The sequence below is a fragment of the Pelmatolapia mariae genome, linkage group LG20 (assembly GCF_036321145.2).
Source record: "Pelmatolapia mariae isolate MD_Pm_ZW linkage group LG20, Pm_UMD_F_2, whole genome shotgun sequence".
Classification (NCBI taxonomy): domain Eukaryota; kingdom Metazoa; phylum Chordata; class Actinopteri; order Cichliformes; family Cichlidae; genus Pelmatolapia; species Pelmatolapia mariae.
Window position 1 is genome coordinate 14,613,574 of NC_086244.1, and position 18,212 is coordinate 14,631,785.

Here is an 18,212-nt window from a genome sequence, read left to right on the forward strand (position 1 = left end):
ACAACTTAAAATTGACTTTGACGTGTCAAGATGGTGATAAAACAGCAATAAGACAGAGTCAGTCTGCTACCAGTCTGCAACTGAATGGAGTGAAGTTGGCAGCTACATGCATAATAATGTGGTGATCAACTATGATAAATCCATGAAAATCACAAATCTGATGCCAATTTACATGAGCTAATGACTGTGTCCAGCCAGAACCTCAGACTGGAAACTGAAATTAGTGATGTAGCTGCTGCAGGACCAACATTTCACTGCAAAACAAAAAACAAACAGGCACTCACCGCCCATCTTGTTATATACAGGAATATAACCAGAATACAAAGTGTTGGCAGCCAGCTGAGTCGAGTCCCCTATTGCAAAGAGATCCTAGATCAATATTTCATTGATCACTTTGAGTGTTGACTAATTTGTATTGCATTTACTATACATGAGATTTATGTCTAGCATGGATACTTTTACTTGCTCCTTCTTGCACATGTTCTCATTTCTTAACGTCTGGTCACATTTCGTTTTTCATATTTGAACTTGGACTGAGCAGAAAATGTACGTTTATTTAACGTGGAGCCACAAAATTTGAACATTTATGATGTCATATTTTATTTTATATTTTTCTAATTGCTCTATTTGTGTTTGTTATACCTATGAAGCTCTTTGCAGCAGACACCATTAGCCCGGCACAATTTTCATTTTCATGATGACGTTCTTGTTTTGATTCAGTAATTAAACACAACGTTCATATTTCCATTATGTTATAAAGGCTGTACTGTCACTGGCATTTTCACTAGTTTGCAGCCACAATCCAAGGCAAAGAGTCAAACATACTTTTATGTTTATAAAAATACCACAACATATAAATGTATGACTGCTCAGTCACTTAAAGGTTAAATTAAATCAGTTTTGGTACTTCGGAGTTTGAGAATTGTTTAGTTTGTGACTCCTACTTTAATAATACATAAAAACAACAAAAACAAATCCCATCACTGGTTTGTTGTCTATCAAAGAGCTCGATGGCTGCTGAATTGCAGAGAAATGGAGCAGAAATAACAGAGGAGCTTGATGACAGATTTACAGTTTGTTGTGTCGAGTCTGAAGTGTCGGATCAATTCAAGACGTCTGACAGTTAATCCGACCTGATTACACACAACGAGCAGATGTGAGCAGCCAGGAGACGAATTATCTGGGAACATCTGAACACAACGTTTTCCTGAACTCAATCACTGCCAACGGTGGTGGAAGCAGGAAGATGAAGGTGGAGCGAGCAAATGGGAACAATATGGACATAAATACAGACAAGGCGGTGAAGGGGAGACAAAAGCACTGATAGAAAAATTACTACCAGTTATGTAGCCTCAAATATTATGATTATATACACGTCTTTAAAATGGAGTTTCCATAGATTAGAAGAGTTTTTCTTCCAAGTAAAAGTGGAACAAATGGATTTAAATCCCTAGCTGTAAATGTTTATGCTTTCAAAACACTTTTTAATGAAAATATGATTTAGATATTATGATTTCATAAAGTAACCATTGACATGAGTACTGATTCAGCAACAACAACAGGAACCGATTAGCATTAGCAGCTAACATTACTCTGTTTGCTTCCCACCTGCTCAATGTGCTCACATCAACTGTACTTAAATTCATTCAAAGTCACAGTAAAGGTGTTCTTATTTACATAATTTCTTGTTTGTACTAGCTGTATAGGCATGGGTAATGTAATGGCCTTTACTCTCAAGTCACTGAAGAAAAAACATCTGTTATGCTTCCTTGGCTGTATTCACTCGTTAAAAAAAAAAAAAAAAACAACCTCAAAATAATACCTCAACATTTCAACGTACCTCTAGTTGGCTCTGAAAACGAGTATCCATAAATACTGATAGTTATTATTTTTCCATCTTTCCCCAAAGCATTGTTAATTTAGTATGCAGTCTATGAGAAATGGTCATAATTAATATGGAAATTGATAGACTTTTGTTGAGGATTTACATTTTAAAGTTGCCACTTTTCTGTAACATTTATGCATCCTTCATTCTTGTACCTTTTCTGCATGAGGAAAAAAAAAACAGTCTTGTGAGACATACAGTTTACTAGTTTTTTTCTACTACTTCTCTAAATGGGCAGTCACTGCTCGACACAAGCAGCTGAAATCACTTTACAAAATGATACTTGTGAATATTGGCATGACATGCACTGTCAAAATCACTCATCCTCTCTTTCGCCATCCCTCCCTTTATCTACATATGGGGCCATTTCCATATAATCCGATTACACTTTTTGTGTTGTGTATTTCTGTGATGAGTGTAAGACCTCATCCTCTGAGGTGAAGCTTTAAACTGATCAATCTGATCAGTAATACCATCTGAACCTGCCCACGGGGCTGAAAACAACACAAAGGCTCACTGTCTCTCCATCTATGTTTCTTTAGTCCTAGAAATTAAAATATTTTTAAGTTGCAGCAGATTTTTATCACTGATATTGTACATCTCACCCAGCTCAGCTCGTTTCAGGTCCATTACAAGATTTTCTTATTATATCAAGATCTGTCTCACCTCAGTGGGTTCACAACTTTCTCTGGAGAATACCAGTCTGAGTGACCAAGAAACATGACCATGCCATCTATCCATTTACAACACACACAAAAAATCCAATATCTACTCATATGGCAGACTGTTGCAAACTTGCCAATTATCCTTAAAACCAATTTCAATATTTGATTTTATTTTATTTTTTAAATCACCAGATCCATCATCAGTTTTACAGAAAATAGAGTACATACCAAGCTCTCAAACAATCTCCATTCAGCTTTCCCTTCCACGTCGGGACCCAACTGCCATGTGCTGACAAAAGCAGACCATGTGAGCGACCCTAAGCTGACAAACATGACTCCAAGCAACTGTAAAGAGTTTTACCACATGAGGGGCACAACTGCTCATTTTATCCCAACTACGCCCATCATCTCACATAGTCCCATTCATCCTAAACACCAGGTGGAGAATAATACAAATGGAGAGCCCATATAAATACTGTTTCGTAAGATCACAGTGATCTTCAACCACCAAGTGAACGTGTGTGAAATTTAAAGAAACTTCCCAAAACCGTTACCAAGTTTTCAGGTTTAAGAAATTGGAACAAACTGACCTCACATCTGTGGTCAGACTGCTTGTCAAAAAGACACACACACACACACACACACACACACACACACACACACACCCCAAGGCCAGCGCTTTATCTTTGTGACACATTCATAAACCATGACACACACACAGAGACAGTCACACACACTCAGCAGGGTTGGGTGTGTGAAGGTGGGAGAGGGTGTGTGTTTCACACTGTAACCAAACTTTTATGGTACCATACTGTACCATACTGTATAATATTACAGCTTTACTACTCTGAAATAAATCTGCTGTAATGTTAAAAACAAGTGAATGAAGTATCCACGCCTCTCTGGTGATAACTTTTCACTGCTCGGCTTAAATAAATTTTAACAGCAGCCTTCAGATGCCAAGAGAGGCCGTGGTATTTGCACCACATCTTTCCTGCAGTACTGTTTCCACTCCACAGCCAGCAGAAATACATTCCTGTACATTATTAATATTTGGACTACCTGTAATACAATAATATCCTCATACACCAGCTGGGTCCCTCACTGTGTAACACAGCAGGGACACAATTGTCTGAGACAATCACCGCGTTCGGAGTGGCGGCTCGGAGCATTTATCTCCCCATAAGTTCAATCTGTTCTGAGGAGAAATGTGATCTGACCCAAACGACCTCCAGGCTCGGGTATTAGATTAGCCAGGGAGGCTGACGTTTCAGATAACCAAATCAAAACTGGGCTAATGATGCCGAGAGGTGAGGGTCAGCCTGACCTTTGACCTCTGACCTCGATCACCGCTGCTGTGGACCCCTCAAAATGGTAAGAGAGGACAGAAATCCCTTCATACTCTGTGTTGTCCTGACCTTCCCTCCTCATAAACAAACCCATATAAATATTTTATAATAATAATGCAAGATCAGCTGCATAATGTATAAAACCACTTATTTAATTTTACTGAATGACTTTGACTGGGAGCAATCAGCAGGGCAAAACTGCCCAGCAGTGAAAGTGGTTCAGTGTGTGAGGAATGGAGGGTGTTGGGGCTGCGTCCACCAACAACCTTTGACCTCCCTGGGGTCATCCCCTTCATCAAAATCCATGGGTGCGCTTATTTCTCAGTTAGTAGAGGCAGACTTCCCTCTAGTGTAGAAACAAATGACTGTTCCACACCAATATGACCATGTTTGAAGGTTACCCACCACTGAACGAAAGTGCAAAACCAAGAGAGACACCCACAGGATCTCAACACACTTAGCTGTTGATGTAAATAAATCAAATCCATGTGTTTATATAATTATAAAATGGTATTTCAGAATTAACCCAAGATTACTGCAGGTGGGGCATTCTATATTTGTGCTTTATGACAAACTAATTAGCTTACTATAATGACAGTATGTATCGAGGTTATAGTTAACTAAAATTAAAAACTAGGCGTGAAAAAAAGCTTTACTTAACTACAATAAATTTAAAAAAAAATTAAACTTGAAAAAATTAGAGCTGCAAAAAATAAGTAAATAAAAAATAATAATAATGACAGCTTTCCTGATGAGGCACTAAAGTATGTGTTTTTTGAGACTACAAAACTTTGAGTCAGTTGCTTTTAGCAAGTTTTGTGGGGTTCTCTGGACTGATTTTCCTAAATCTTGCTTCAGGGTCTGGAAACTAACAAGCGAAACTAAATTCATAACAAAAAGTCAAAAAGACACGTTTTGAAGGACAACCTCTGCGTCAAAGATTTGGCAGTGGGACTTGTTTGTTGTTTGTGAGATCATCTAGACTGCAGTCATTCAGGAAATAGCCAGGGCCCATAGTGCTGCTTTACACAGCATAACACAGTGAAATGTAGGAATTCTTGTATTACAATAACAACAAATGACCTTACACTAATTGTTTAGATTCTTGGGCATCATTTCCCACCAAAATGCCATGCCATCAGAGATTTAATGAACTAAATTCAAGTGAGAGTGTGTGTGAGAGAGAGAGGGGAGGAAGAGGAGGCTGTGGATCCTAATGACATCCCCTGACACTGCAACAGACATAATTACAGGTTTGTGTGTGTGTGTGTGTGTGTGTGTGTGTGTAGGGGGGGGGGGGGGGGGGGGGGGGGGGGTTGTGGCACTGAGCAACAAATGTTCTCACCTGCACATCCTGGTGTGTGTACATGTTGGTGTTTGTGTGTGCAAGTGTGTGACAGCAGACTGATGTGATGAGTCTATCGCCGTGGAAACAGCCTGCAGCCAAGTGATTTTGCTGCTGTAGACATCTCTGTCTTCTCCCCTTTGTCTCGTCCACTTTCTCTTTTTTCCCCTTCACTCGTTTCATTTGCTTCACATTTTCGCAACTCACATTTTCTCCTAGCAAATCCAAAACATGACGAAAACCTCGAGTTCCCACAACCTCAAATGGCTATTTCTGTCTATACAAAACACAAAAACTCTATAATAAAACAATAAAACCCACAAAATCATCTTACTAAGTATCTGAAGTAAAATGTAATATTGCACATGGGCATGTACACAATTTTTCCTGACATGAGCTAAACAATTACAGTACCACTGTGCTCACCATAAAGCTCCACGTAAAGCTGTAAGACTGAACATAAAAACACTGCACATTAAGTCAGTATGTGTTAGTGTAAGTGTAGTCTGTATGTGCATGAACAGCTCTGATGCTTGATGGGATGAGCCTGAATTAATCCTAATTACGTCTTCAGTCTGCCTTAAACCGTTTGTTCCCCTCTCTGGGCTCTGTATGATGTCACACAGAGCAGATATCCACTGAATGGTCACCTTGGGGACACAGCTCAATTGCAAATATGTAAAATATGCTGGAGCTAAAACCGATAACACAAACAGAAGATGAATTAAAGGGCTGCACTGAGTTCTACTATAAGAAGGATAAAGGAATAATTCAAACTACTCTGATAGAGTCAAAGTATAAAAACATAGAGACAGAAATAAGCGTCACAGAGTGAAATCAGCGGTGCAGCTCCATCGAGTTAGTGTCATGTTGTTGTTTTTTTTTTTTACAAAAGTTTCCTAAAGCTGCACAGTGCACAAGAGGAAAACAAGAAGTCAGGAACAGAAATGACAGACAAAACGTTCCACTCTGTGCAGACTCACAATTTGTGAATTCTTGAGGTAAAACCCGTTTGCCAACTTTTAACATGAAGCAACGGAAATCATACACACATCTAGGGCTGTTCGATATAACGATATATCAGATGACGATATAATAACATCTATCGTTTCATTTTACGCTATCGTTTGTTTCGTGGTGTCGCAAAATAAACGTTTACGGCAATATTTTTTCATCGTTTTGATGGTCACTGTAGTAGCTATATTAATTTCTTACATTTCTCTCTTTCTCTTATATTTAATATAACTACATTACGGACGGACAAGCGCCTGTTTTTATGCGTTGTCGTTAGCAACCACGACGGTAAAACCATCGCGTGTCCGCTTGTTTATTTTCCACATAAACCTTTCACAATAAAGCTCAAGATTCTTTTGAGACTTTTCAAAATAAACTGAATCACGTGAAAGAGTATGCAGAGTATTTATGAATGAGAAGCAAAAAAGAGCCGTCAGGTGCTAAAAAATAAACCTTAGACTCAAACGTTAGAACAGGCTTTTCCCCGCAGCACGCCGTGTAATAAATACTCACAAAGAAAACTGCGGCCGTTACAACTTATGCCTAAAAATATATAGTTTCATGCATCGGTTAAAACGCTTGACTCCAGGTACACGACGCCCAGCTGGGAACACTTCACGCAAGTCGAGCAGCCCGAGATTCACAGAATTTACAGAAAACATTAAATTTTTGTGATTTATATCGTTATCGGGACGATAGATGTCTTATATCGGGATATGAGATTTTGGTCTCATTGCACAGCCCCACACACATCATTTTTCATATGAACCCATTCAAATTATAACTGCAATTTTGGTACATGGTAATGTTAAATACCATGTAGAAATCCAAGTAGTGAGTTTATATACACTGATAATCTTCATATGAGAGGTTTCCAAATGGAGAGTGCTTTCATTCATAAAAATGTTAAAAAGTTCAATTATAAAAACCACAAAAGAAACAAAGAGGCAAAAGTTCTTCCTCCACAGAAGAATAAGGTTCAGGTTGCTCTCTGTTTGAGGTTTCTGCTAACAGATTTAATCCTGCAGAGACCGAATGAAAAGAGAAAAAAACCCCACAGCTGTCAATAAGAGAAAAACGAGCTGAGAGAAATGATAAATTGTCAGACACATCTGTGATATTGACTGGTCTGAGAGAAGGATGGAGGATGGAGGATGGAGGGAAGAGGAAAAAAGGTGGTGCAGACAGTGAGAACCCAGTGCCTAAGCACTGGGTTTTTTTTTTCTTTATTACAGAAATGAATGTCTTTAAAATATTTAGACAAATGAGTCAATCCTGCTTTATTGTTCTGTGATTCTGGATGCAAAAACTGCTGATGTGTAGGAAGAAAAATAGAAATGCAGTGCTTAAATGTGTTTATCTTAGAGTGGAGAATCGTTCTATGTGTGTGTCTGTCACAGTTAAACATTCAGGAAAATGTGGCAAGGATAAATGGACTGGAAAGTGTGTGCATGTGTGTTTTTCTACCTGTACTGCAGGTGTGAGTTGTTTCCTGGGGAGAAGTGCTTCTCACCTTACTGTGTGTGTGTGTGTGTGTGTGTGTGTGTGTGTGTGTGTGTGTGTGTGTGTGTGTGTGTACGCTACACTAAACTGCTTTTAACACCATGCAGGTCACAGTACACGGGTATTACACGCAGGCATTGATTAGGACACGCGTGCACACAAACAGTAATGCTTATCCTCCACTCAGAGTCAGCAGAGCAAAACACCTGAATTCAGCTGCAGATAAATAATAAATGACTTCTTCATGTTTTTTTGGAATCAAACCAGATGAGACTTCTCAGGTCGCGGAGGGGAAAAATGAGCCCTTAATTTTAATCCTCAAACACCGGAGAGGTTCACGAGGAACAGAAGAAAGTCTGAAGAGGTTAAAGCTACAGCATCGTATGAAATGTGTTTCAGCTTGTGATCATGGGACAAAGCAGGGATGCTTCAAGAGACTTGAATTTCCTTGTCAAATATTGTGGGGGTATTTGCTGAAATTTTAATCTGCACACACAAGATTCACATTAGATTGCAGAGTGTGGTCACTGTTCTTTCTTTCCTTGGAGGTCAGCATCCACACGGCAACTCGTTGGCTGATTATGGCTGACTTCACATCACAGAGAGATAGCTAGGCTGCTGGTCTTTTTAGGACAGTTTTCAGAGTTTTGCTCAGAAAGCAGCTGGACGTTCTAGACAAAACTGTCACTGCCTTCTAAACTACGACTGCAGCAATATGCTAGTGACCAAAGCAATTAGCAACTTTTAACAACTGGAATAAACAGTAGATGCACTTGGTCTTATACAGTCCTGTTCTACTCTAATTGAGCACTCATGCCAATGAACGAATTGGAGAGCATAGTGGTGTTCAGTATCATGCCCAAGGATACTGTGGCATGCAGAGATTAAACCACCAACCTTCCAGTTACTAGATGACCCTCCTCTTCCTTCCTGAGCCCAATGCAGTCTCATGACCAGTGGTTGCCAGATGATTGCAGACCAGTTGTACCTGTGCAACTGGATCCTGATCCACTTTATCCAACATTGCCACTACACATGACTGCAAAACCTCAATAGGTAGCTCAGCAGTAGTAACTTTCCTTCTTTCTTTTTCTCTCATCTATATCATTTGGCTAAGAATTACACTTTGGATCTCTGTGTTTAAATAAATGAATGGCCTGGTCTTCACAATTCACAAAAAAACCCCAACAATAATAGATTTGGCAGCTTCCTCTCTATTTACATACAGTGTTCCCTTGTTTATCGCGGGAGTTGCGTTCTAAAAATAACCCGCGATAGGTGAAATCAGCAAAGTAGTGAACTTTATTTTTTACAATTATTATAGAGGTTTTAAATGGTAAAAATGGTAAATGGCCTGTATTTGTATAGTGCTTTACTAGTCCCTAAGGACCCCAAAGCACTTTACACATTCAGTCATCCACCCATTCACACACTGGTGATGGTAAGCTACATTGTAGCCACAGCCACCCTGGGGCGCACTGACACAGGCGAACGGGTGAAGTGTCTTGCCCAAGGACACAACGACCGAGACTGTCCAAGCCGGGGCTCAAACCGGCAACCTTCTGATTACAAGGCGAACTCCCAACTCTTGAGCCACGATCGCCCCCATTTAAGGCTGTAAACCCCCTCATTACACACTTTATACGCTTTTCTCAGACAGGCATCGACATTTTCACACGTTTCTCTCCTCTTTAAACACTCTCAAAGTTCAAACCTTCGTAGAAAAATAAGTCCAGTACTATAGAATGAAACCAAAAGTCAAACCCTGTTTTCAGGTCCAAAACATGGGAATAGAGCAGCTGCGAGAGAATTCAACATTAATGAATCAAAGGTACGGAAGTGGAGGAAGCAAGAAGAATGAGTTGAGTAAAGTTTGACTTATCTGACTGTTTGGTTTCACTTAATGCGCCTTATAATCCTTTGACATTGACAATGTTTTTGTTGTCTTCTTTTAGCGAAGATTTATGTAAATTTGACAAGCTGAACGCATTCTGTACTGTACAGGAGACACAGCACGAGATTGATTAAAAATGGTCTACAGCCGATCAGGACACAGAACACAATGCACTGTTAAAAAAAAACATAAACAAACAAACAAAAAAACATGCAAAATTGCACCCCCAAAAAATCTGTGAAACAGCGAGGCCGCGAAAGGTGAACTGCGATATAGTGAGGGAACACTGTACCCTGTGTGTACCCACTTAAATAGACGCAGTAGGCTATTATTAAAATCATTAACTTCTACAGTTACAAAGCCCATCGCATCAAAAATTGGAAACCTGGCCCACTCCCAGTATACCATAAGAAAAATGAGCTTAACCAACTAAAATTTCTGGTTCCAGCTAGCAATGAAAGCATTCAATGTTTACAGTCAGTCTAAGGCAACTTGATGAGTGTGCGAACGACCAATTCAAACCATGACCAACCAAGTTGCAGCTCTACAGTTTCTATCATTTACTCCTGAGATGGGTAAAAAAAAACAAAGAATACCAAAGAAGTGTGCGTACTTTAATCCTATTTTCCCCTGCTTAGAAAGAAATTTGTGCTCTTACCTGCTGTGATGTCATCATCAGTGACATCCATTTCCTCCTCAGGAGCCTTGGTTTCTACTGGCTGAGCCTCTGGTGGCGGCAGGGCTGGAGGGGGAGTGTCGGTGGTTGTTCCAGCTGAGGAGAAAGAGACAAAACGGTTCAGTGCAGAGTCCGTCCAACGAGCACAACCCAGGTTACTATTATAGATATAATTTACACATCTCCCCTAAACGCATCATAGCAATTATAAAGTCACTGATTCGAAAAGAGAGCCACTGTAAGAATGAACTCACTGAATCTGTGTGCATTATTATTTAGTAACTAAAAACAATTTAAGTGAGATTTAGCACGTTAAAACTACTGTGCCCCTACCCACTTCATTACAGCGAGGCATTAGAAACTATTCTGATAGATTTAGACAGCAATACTTCACTTGTGTTAGATTTAGGCACTAAAACGTATTCTATTTGATTTAAGCAATAAAGAGAACATAGATTTACGCACTAAAAAATAAGCCATTAGATTTTTATGTTTATTTGTTTCAGGGACCAAAGTACATTAATCACATAAAAGGAAACAATGCTAATTTAGCTATCAGCTAGCCTCCATCTGCAGTACCTGGGCAGGTAAAACAAACAAACAAACATGCAGTTCGTTAATTTAACCACTAAAAACTACCCCACTGGATTCAGAAAAAAAATGTTTCTATTAAATTTAGGCAGTAAAAAGTACCCCAGTAGAATGTAGTTTACTGCTCAAATCTTTTAGATTAAGCCAATAAGATAAATTTGTCAATAAAATTTACTGTGACAGATTTAAGTAATAAAAACTACTCTAAGCAATTACGTTAACACAGTAAAAACTACGCCGATAGATTTAAGCAGTAAACCAAACCCTATTAGATGTAGTCAATAATAACTACACCACTAGATTTAATCAATAAAAACTACTTTGACAGAAAGTTGATGGTTTGGTAAAAATAAAACAACGCACACACTGCAGACAAGCAACAAACCAGTTGAATTAAGTTAGTTTCATGTCTGTGAACGTGACCAAACAGGTTATTCGTGACCATTTCACATTGTGCCATGAGATCAGGCTCACTGATGTCACCGACCATCAGCGTAATGGTTTGAATGTCTGTATGTCAGGATGCTCTCCACTGCGAGTTTCTGTTCTGGTCCTCATTATTGTTATTATCAGGTTAACTGCTCTGGTTAAGCAGCAAATAAAGGCTTATTGGACGTCCTCGTATAAGCAGAATGAATAGAAACACACGGACACACACACACACACACACACACACACACACACACACACACACACACACACACACACACACACACACGGACAGAGACACGCTTTTATTTAGTGTTTTCATTTAGCTCTTATCTCTCTGTTGGCAATTAAGAGTGGCTTTTCATTAGCGGCCGGCACTAATGAATGACACTGTGCTAATGAATGAAGCAGCTTAAGGTAACAGAGTCGGCACAGGGCTAATCTCTGGGAAAACAGCCTGCTTAATGAATTACAGAGACGCAACCACAAAACACTTATCAAAAACAAAGAAATATATTCCTTTTCTCTTTTTTTTTTTTAAGAAGAAAATGTAATTAACAAAAAAAGAAAAAGTTAAATAGCACAGTTTCATAAGGCTTCTTCAGTACACCAATAAAATAAACTGTAATTACACTGTGTGTAATTACATTGATTAATCCAGGTTAACATGTGCTTCATGTTCCAATTAACCTGCTTACACACACAGCTGACAGCTTGACATAATGACTTTGTATCTCACACACACACACACACACACACACACGGTGACAGAAGGCCAATACACAGCCCGGCAGTTGATTACCTGTCTCTGACATTAAAGTGATAAAAACGTAATTGGATTTAATTAAAACATAACTGATGTTTTACTGTGAATGAACAAAAGGCCTGCGGAGAGCGAAAAAAAGACAACCAACCCTCGCTTCAGTTTCTATTTGCATGTTTCCCTCTCTGAGCAGGCGGTTTCACGCCACAGATAATGGTGGTTACATCCATCTTTTATATACAGTCTGTGACCCTCGAGGCTGCTGCTTGGCCTGAAGGTGGCCCAGTTCTTGTGTTCTGCATCTCCAGCACACACATCATGCACACCAGCTGGGCTATAACCTCCAACTTAACTGTCCTGGTTGGAAGAATGACAATGAGCGATACAAGAGCTGAGGGAGAAGAATAAACAGGAGGAGAGGGAAGTGGAGGGGTGGAGAAGGAGGGGAGGAAAAGGAGGGGAGAAGAAGGAGGGGAGGAGAAGGAGGCGTTCTGCCCTGCTCCAAGGTCAAGCTTGTCATGTCAGCCATGACACATTGCTCCCAGCATGCCTTGTTAACCTCCAGGACCTCCTCCTCCTCGTCCTCCTTCTCTTCGTTTCTTCTGACTGTTGCTCCCTGTATTCCTGTTTGAGACCCACACTTCCTGTTCTTCAAAGCACAGCTGGGCCTCCTGTTTCCCAACCTCTACTGCTCTTTCACTATAGTTTTAAATCATTTTGAGGAGAGATTCATCTAAAGGAGGACTCACATAAGGATGACTCGAATATTTTTAGTTCAGATTCTGTCTTATATAAGATGATGCAAGGGAGTTTAATCTTCAGCCTCTATTGTTGTACTGTAGTCCTGATATTTTAACTTTGCACTACAATGTTTCTGCTTGCTTGATTCTGTGTTTTAGCCATAAGAAGAAAAAGAAGAGGGGAAAAAAGGTTTATGAAGATATGAAGAGAAATAAAATGGATGATTGAGGCACTAAAACCTACTCCAGTAAATTTAGGAACTACTATGTCAGATTTAGTCGATAAAGACTACTCCATTAGATTATGGGACTAAAAACCACTCACTACTCACTAAATCTAACCAAGCTGCTACTTGGTTAGATTTAGGCAATATTACTGACCATCTTTAGGGACTAAAAATTAGTGAATTACATGTAAGAGACGATCATGATTTTGGTTAAATTTTTAGACACTTTCATGCTCTTGAACATGAAGAAACAGGGTTTTCAGTGTGACTATTTTACATTTACAGAAAAGCTGGGAAAAATGTGTAGGAAAGGATGAAGGGAAAAAGGGAAGACGCAAGAAAGAGGGGGAGAAGGAGACTTTGAACAGCAGGTTGATTGGAGTTTAAAAAAAAAAAAAAAGTAAGAATCTGGATGTTCGAGGCAGACTGAGAAGCAACAACGGAGAAGAGCAAGAGAGAAAAGGGGGAAACGGAGTGCTCTTCAGTGATCAAAGAAACAGCTGCTTCACACATCCACCATTTGACCCTGAAAATTGCATGTGATCATGCGACAAGGAACAAAGCTCGGGGACTTTGGTTAATGAAGTGTGTGTGAATATGAGAGCTAAGTGTGTAAGTGTGTGTGGTCCCTCAGTACCCTGCCTCACAGCTCCTGTAGCTATGAAAGACCTGTTTTCAGTTTTTGTTTTGTTTTGTTTGTTTGTTTTAATTGCTAACAGCAGCTTTGCCACTCATGGCTTTCCAGATATGACCAGACCTCCCATCTGCAGGTAAACAGCTCCATGCAGCCACTTTCTGATGATAAAACTACATTCCCAAAACAATATGCGGCTCCACACCATCACAGCAGTGATGATGGAGACTCTGTGGACAGTTCATTTCTTCCTCTGAGTGGAGGTTAACAGCCCCTGTTTTCTCCGTGTTAAAGCCTTTTAAACACTTCCAGGAGAGCTGAAAGGTCAGGCACGGCTGCTGCTGTTTGTGTGTGTGTTGTCAAGTTGGCTCCCTGCTGCGACGGAGGGACTCGGCTCAGTGACATTTCCTCTGCACTTAAGCCTAACAGATAAATACAGGCGACTCTCTACCACACTAGTCAGATAGCACAGGTCTCACTAAAGGTCTCATCCCACCCTCATGGACTCTGACAGTTTCGTCAGAAACATACACACGAGTAACCTACTGAGGTCATTTTCATGGTAGGGGTGGTCATAGCCATAACATGGATAGTAGCTGACAATATCAGCTACTATCGTGTCCTCTCGTTTCCAAAATAGTGAGATTTTTGTGTCTAGGACAAACGGTAAACGACTTATGGTAATTTAAAGAGCGCTTATCACAGGGTCGATACCCCAACCCCCCACCCCCCCCCCCAAAAAAATAATTGTTAAGAACCATTTTGAAATCACATGAAAAGCATTATTTGATAAACAAGTCATGCTTTAAATGGATCTGAAATCCATTTGGTTAACATTATAGCAGTGCTATCCGAAGCGGCCTTCCTTCCTTGTGGGATTGTTGTTTGCTGTCACTTTATGAAAAACACTCAGACCCAAATTTCTGAGATGTGTTCTGCTGAAGGTGCTGGTCAGCATCTTTACATCTTTACTAACAGTAGAAAATCATTTAATCAGTTAATCAATGGGTTTTGTGCAGAGAAAAAAGTTTGGGTTTTAAGTTGCGGTAATTACTGTAAACCAAAGACTGATCCAAGAAGAGCCTCAGGGTTCAGAGGACGTCTCCAGAGGATTCAAACACATCTCCGACTGTGCCCTGGAGATCCAGGATTTCCAGGACCAGCAGGAGTCATCTTTCTGCCTTTTCCAGTCCTGCTATGCAGCACACAGCTCAAATTCAATGACCCTTTAACCTCCTTTTCCACCCGCCTCCATTCTCCCTCATCCCTGGAGGTCACTAGTCCATCACTCCCCTCCACATAGGCACCACCCCCGCCTGCAGTACTGCTGTGGTAACACAACACTGACCAGTGCCCGTTTCCACGGCAACTGTTCCCCCGAGAAACCCTTAGCATCCTCAGCAACCACAGGGCGACTCCTGAACACACACACACACAGCATTTTAGAGCGCTGTTTCTAGTAAAGGAAGGTGGAGATTCACCTTTCTTCCCATCAGCAGGTCTAACTATAGACAGAGAGGGAGACCAGGGAATAGACAGAGCCGGAGACAGCGTGGCAAAGCGAGAGAGACGGAGGTAAAGAGAGACGGCACTGACAGCTGCAGAAAGAAATGACCAATCAGAGCAGTTCGTGCGCAGCTACTGTGAGATATTCGTTAAAAATTTAGATGAGCTGGACAATGCTATACACGGCTTTAAAAGTCATCTTAACATATTAACAAGACTAAAAAAAAAAAAGAAAAAAAAAAAAGAAAGAAAGTGAGGTTGGTCCTTGGTTCAGCCTCCAAGTTCATTTTGTCTGAAACAGGCTATTTTAGCTTCCTTATAGTTCTCTATGACATTACAGAGAGCCAAGAGTGAAGGAGACGGAATACCTTTATTTCCCTTTTTTGTTTTTAGAAATTCTGCTAGGAAACTGCTGTGGATATTTTTTTAGTAGTAGTTTAGTAGTAAAATTGGTAGTAGTACTAATTTTTTAGTAGTAGTAGTAGTAGTAGTAGTAGTGGTGGTAACCAATACTGATACAAATACCTTTAACTTATAAAGGCAGCTTATAAAAGGGACAGCATCATATCATGATTGATTTGATTAGCACACAAAGTTGTGGTACTTACGGGAGCTGACTGTGTCGACATACTGGGGCAGGTATGGAGCCCACATGTCAATGGTTTCTTTGCGTCCTGACTGGCTGATCCTCCTCAGTTCAGCCAAGAGAAGAGCTTGGGCTGCTTCTCGTACCTGAAACCACAAACACACTAAATCACTGTGAATTAAAAACAATATCACATGTTATTATTTACTGTATTTTCCGCACTATAAGGCACACTTAAAATCCTTTAATTTTCTCAAAAATCGACAGTGCGCCTTATAATCCTGTGCGCCTTGTGTATGAATTCTGGTTGACCTGACCTCGAACAGATTTTATGTAGTACACAGCGCTCAAAAATCTGTCAAAAAATGTTTTAGTACAACTTAGGTAAGCTACGAAGCCGCACCGCTTGATGGATTGTCGGAGCATTACGGCTGCCGTAGTCAGGAGCCTCGCAGAGTAATCTGGGTCCAAAACTCCGTCTGCTTCAGGTCCCAAAGTCAAATGAACACTGTGGCATCACTGAGAGTTAAAAACTGTCTAAATTCTTTCATCTTTAATAAAATGATCAGCGTTGCTGCTTTACCAGGTGTAACAATTAAGTTTAACATCCAGGCATCCATGAAAACAGAATTTATTAAATTTAACAGAGTTAGCAGGAAGTAGTCTCCACCTAAACATGATATGCCATGTTCTGACTGAGAGATTTCTGAGAAAATTAAAACGTACAGCTCTGCTATCACTTCCAACATAAATGAAGACAGAAAACTAAACAGCAGTGACATTTGTAGGGTTACTGAAGTTTGGCTAGCTGGTATATAATGATGTGCTATGTGATCGCTAGCAACACAGCTATGTTAGCATAGCATAAACAGTGAAGCTGGAGGATGAATGCTAACTTTTTTCCGCTCAATAAAAGTTAACGTGAGGGTTCCCTATGGTTAGGGACAAATGCATTCGCATGGCAGGATGCTGTAAACGGACCAAACTTCAGTCAGGAGAACAACTGAGATAATCCATCCACAATAGAGGTTAATCATTAATTTACTGCAACAACATGGGAATAGAGCAGCTGCGTGAGAATTCAACATTAATGAATCAATCGTACAGAAGTGGAGGAAGCAGGAAGAATGAGTTGAGTAAAGTTTGACTTATCTGACTGTTTTGTTTCGCTTAATGCGCCCGTGCACATTAATATTGATCTCTGAAGAAAAAAAAAAAATAGATTCCTTCTGACATTATATCTAATACACTCTTAGTGAGAAAGCAGAAACAGAGTCAAAGTGTAGCCAGTGACCTCAATTTGGACGAAATGGGCATTTTAACCACCACATCAAACCTGCTGCTTTGTACCAGAGTTACACAATGCTTTTTACCAGATCCTGATTTCTGTGTGGATGAACTGTTGCATAAATTAATATAATTAATGACATAAGAACATTTTAAAATATAGGTATGACAAACACAAATAGAGCCATTAAAAGTAAAGATTCATAAATGACCAACTCCACTCCATTGAAAGTTTAAAGTGGTCCAAATGGCACCAACCCCAGGATGTGTAGGGATGCCTGTCAGTAAAAATGGCCACACCCCTAAATTTAAGTCTTAATAAAAATCCAGTTGGATGAGTTATTAAAAAAATTCACACCCTGTAAAGTTTTTTATGAAGGGAAAACTGAACAAAATTTATGTCTGTATCAGGCTATAAACAGCTTTATTTATGCTGTAAAGATGGATTTTCAAACATGGGTGTCTATGGCGACCAGAGATGGGCAGTAACGTGTTACTGTAATCCAATTACTTTTTTCAAGCAATGAAAAAAGTAAACAGTAATTAGATTACTGTTGCTTTCCCGTAAGCACGCTGCATTACTAAACCGTGATTTTGTTTGTGAGAGTGTCTCGTGACAATGATGTACGAGCATGCGGCGTCCGTGGCAGCAACAGACGTGTAGATCAACAATGGATAATATGGAGTGCGGGAGCGAGTACGACCATGCAGAGTTTAAGCTTGGAAGTACTGACATTACTTTGAGCTTTCAGTTTGACTCGTAAAAAGTGACAAAACCATTAGCGTCCACTCTACACTCTGCGTGGGAAGAAAACTTATTTCTACGGCAAAAGATTAAACTTCAAATCTGAGCAAGCACCGAGCATGCTGCCACGGGAGTGTGAAATTCACAGAAACACTGCTGTGGTACCAGGAAAACCTGCACCGGTCCCACTCCTGCTAAACAGGTGAAAATAGATTTAAGAGCGATAGGACTTAGTGCTGCTGAACCTTTGATTTTATTTATTTTTTGCTGTGTTTGACTTGCATCTATTTGAAAGAGTGAGTGTAAGCATAAAAAATATTTTATTTTATATGCTGGAATATGTTTAAATGTTAAACAAATTTCTTCAAATCAA

The 18,212-nt window shown here is 39.9% G+C and overlaps 1 protein-coding gene across 4 annotated transcripts in view; it reads right to left on the reverse strand.

Moving 5' to 3' along the window:
* The window catches only part of LOC134618317 (WD repeat-containing protein 7), a 101,381-nt gene that overhangs the window by 41,394 nt on the left and 41,775 nt on the right, over positions 1–18,212 (reverse strand). For all 4 annotated transcript variants that reach the window (XM_063463677.1, XM_063463678.1, XM_063463679.1 and 1 more), the window contains 2 exons: positions 15,830–15,953; positions 10,314–10,427 (listed from right to left, as the gene is read on the reverse strand). In XM_063463677.1, coding sequence (XP_063319747.1) covers positions 10,314–10,427; positions 15,830–15,953 — 238 coding nt within the window. The remainder of the gene's footprint in view (positions 1–10,313; positions 10,428–15,829; positions 15,954–18,212) is intronic.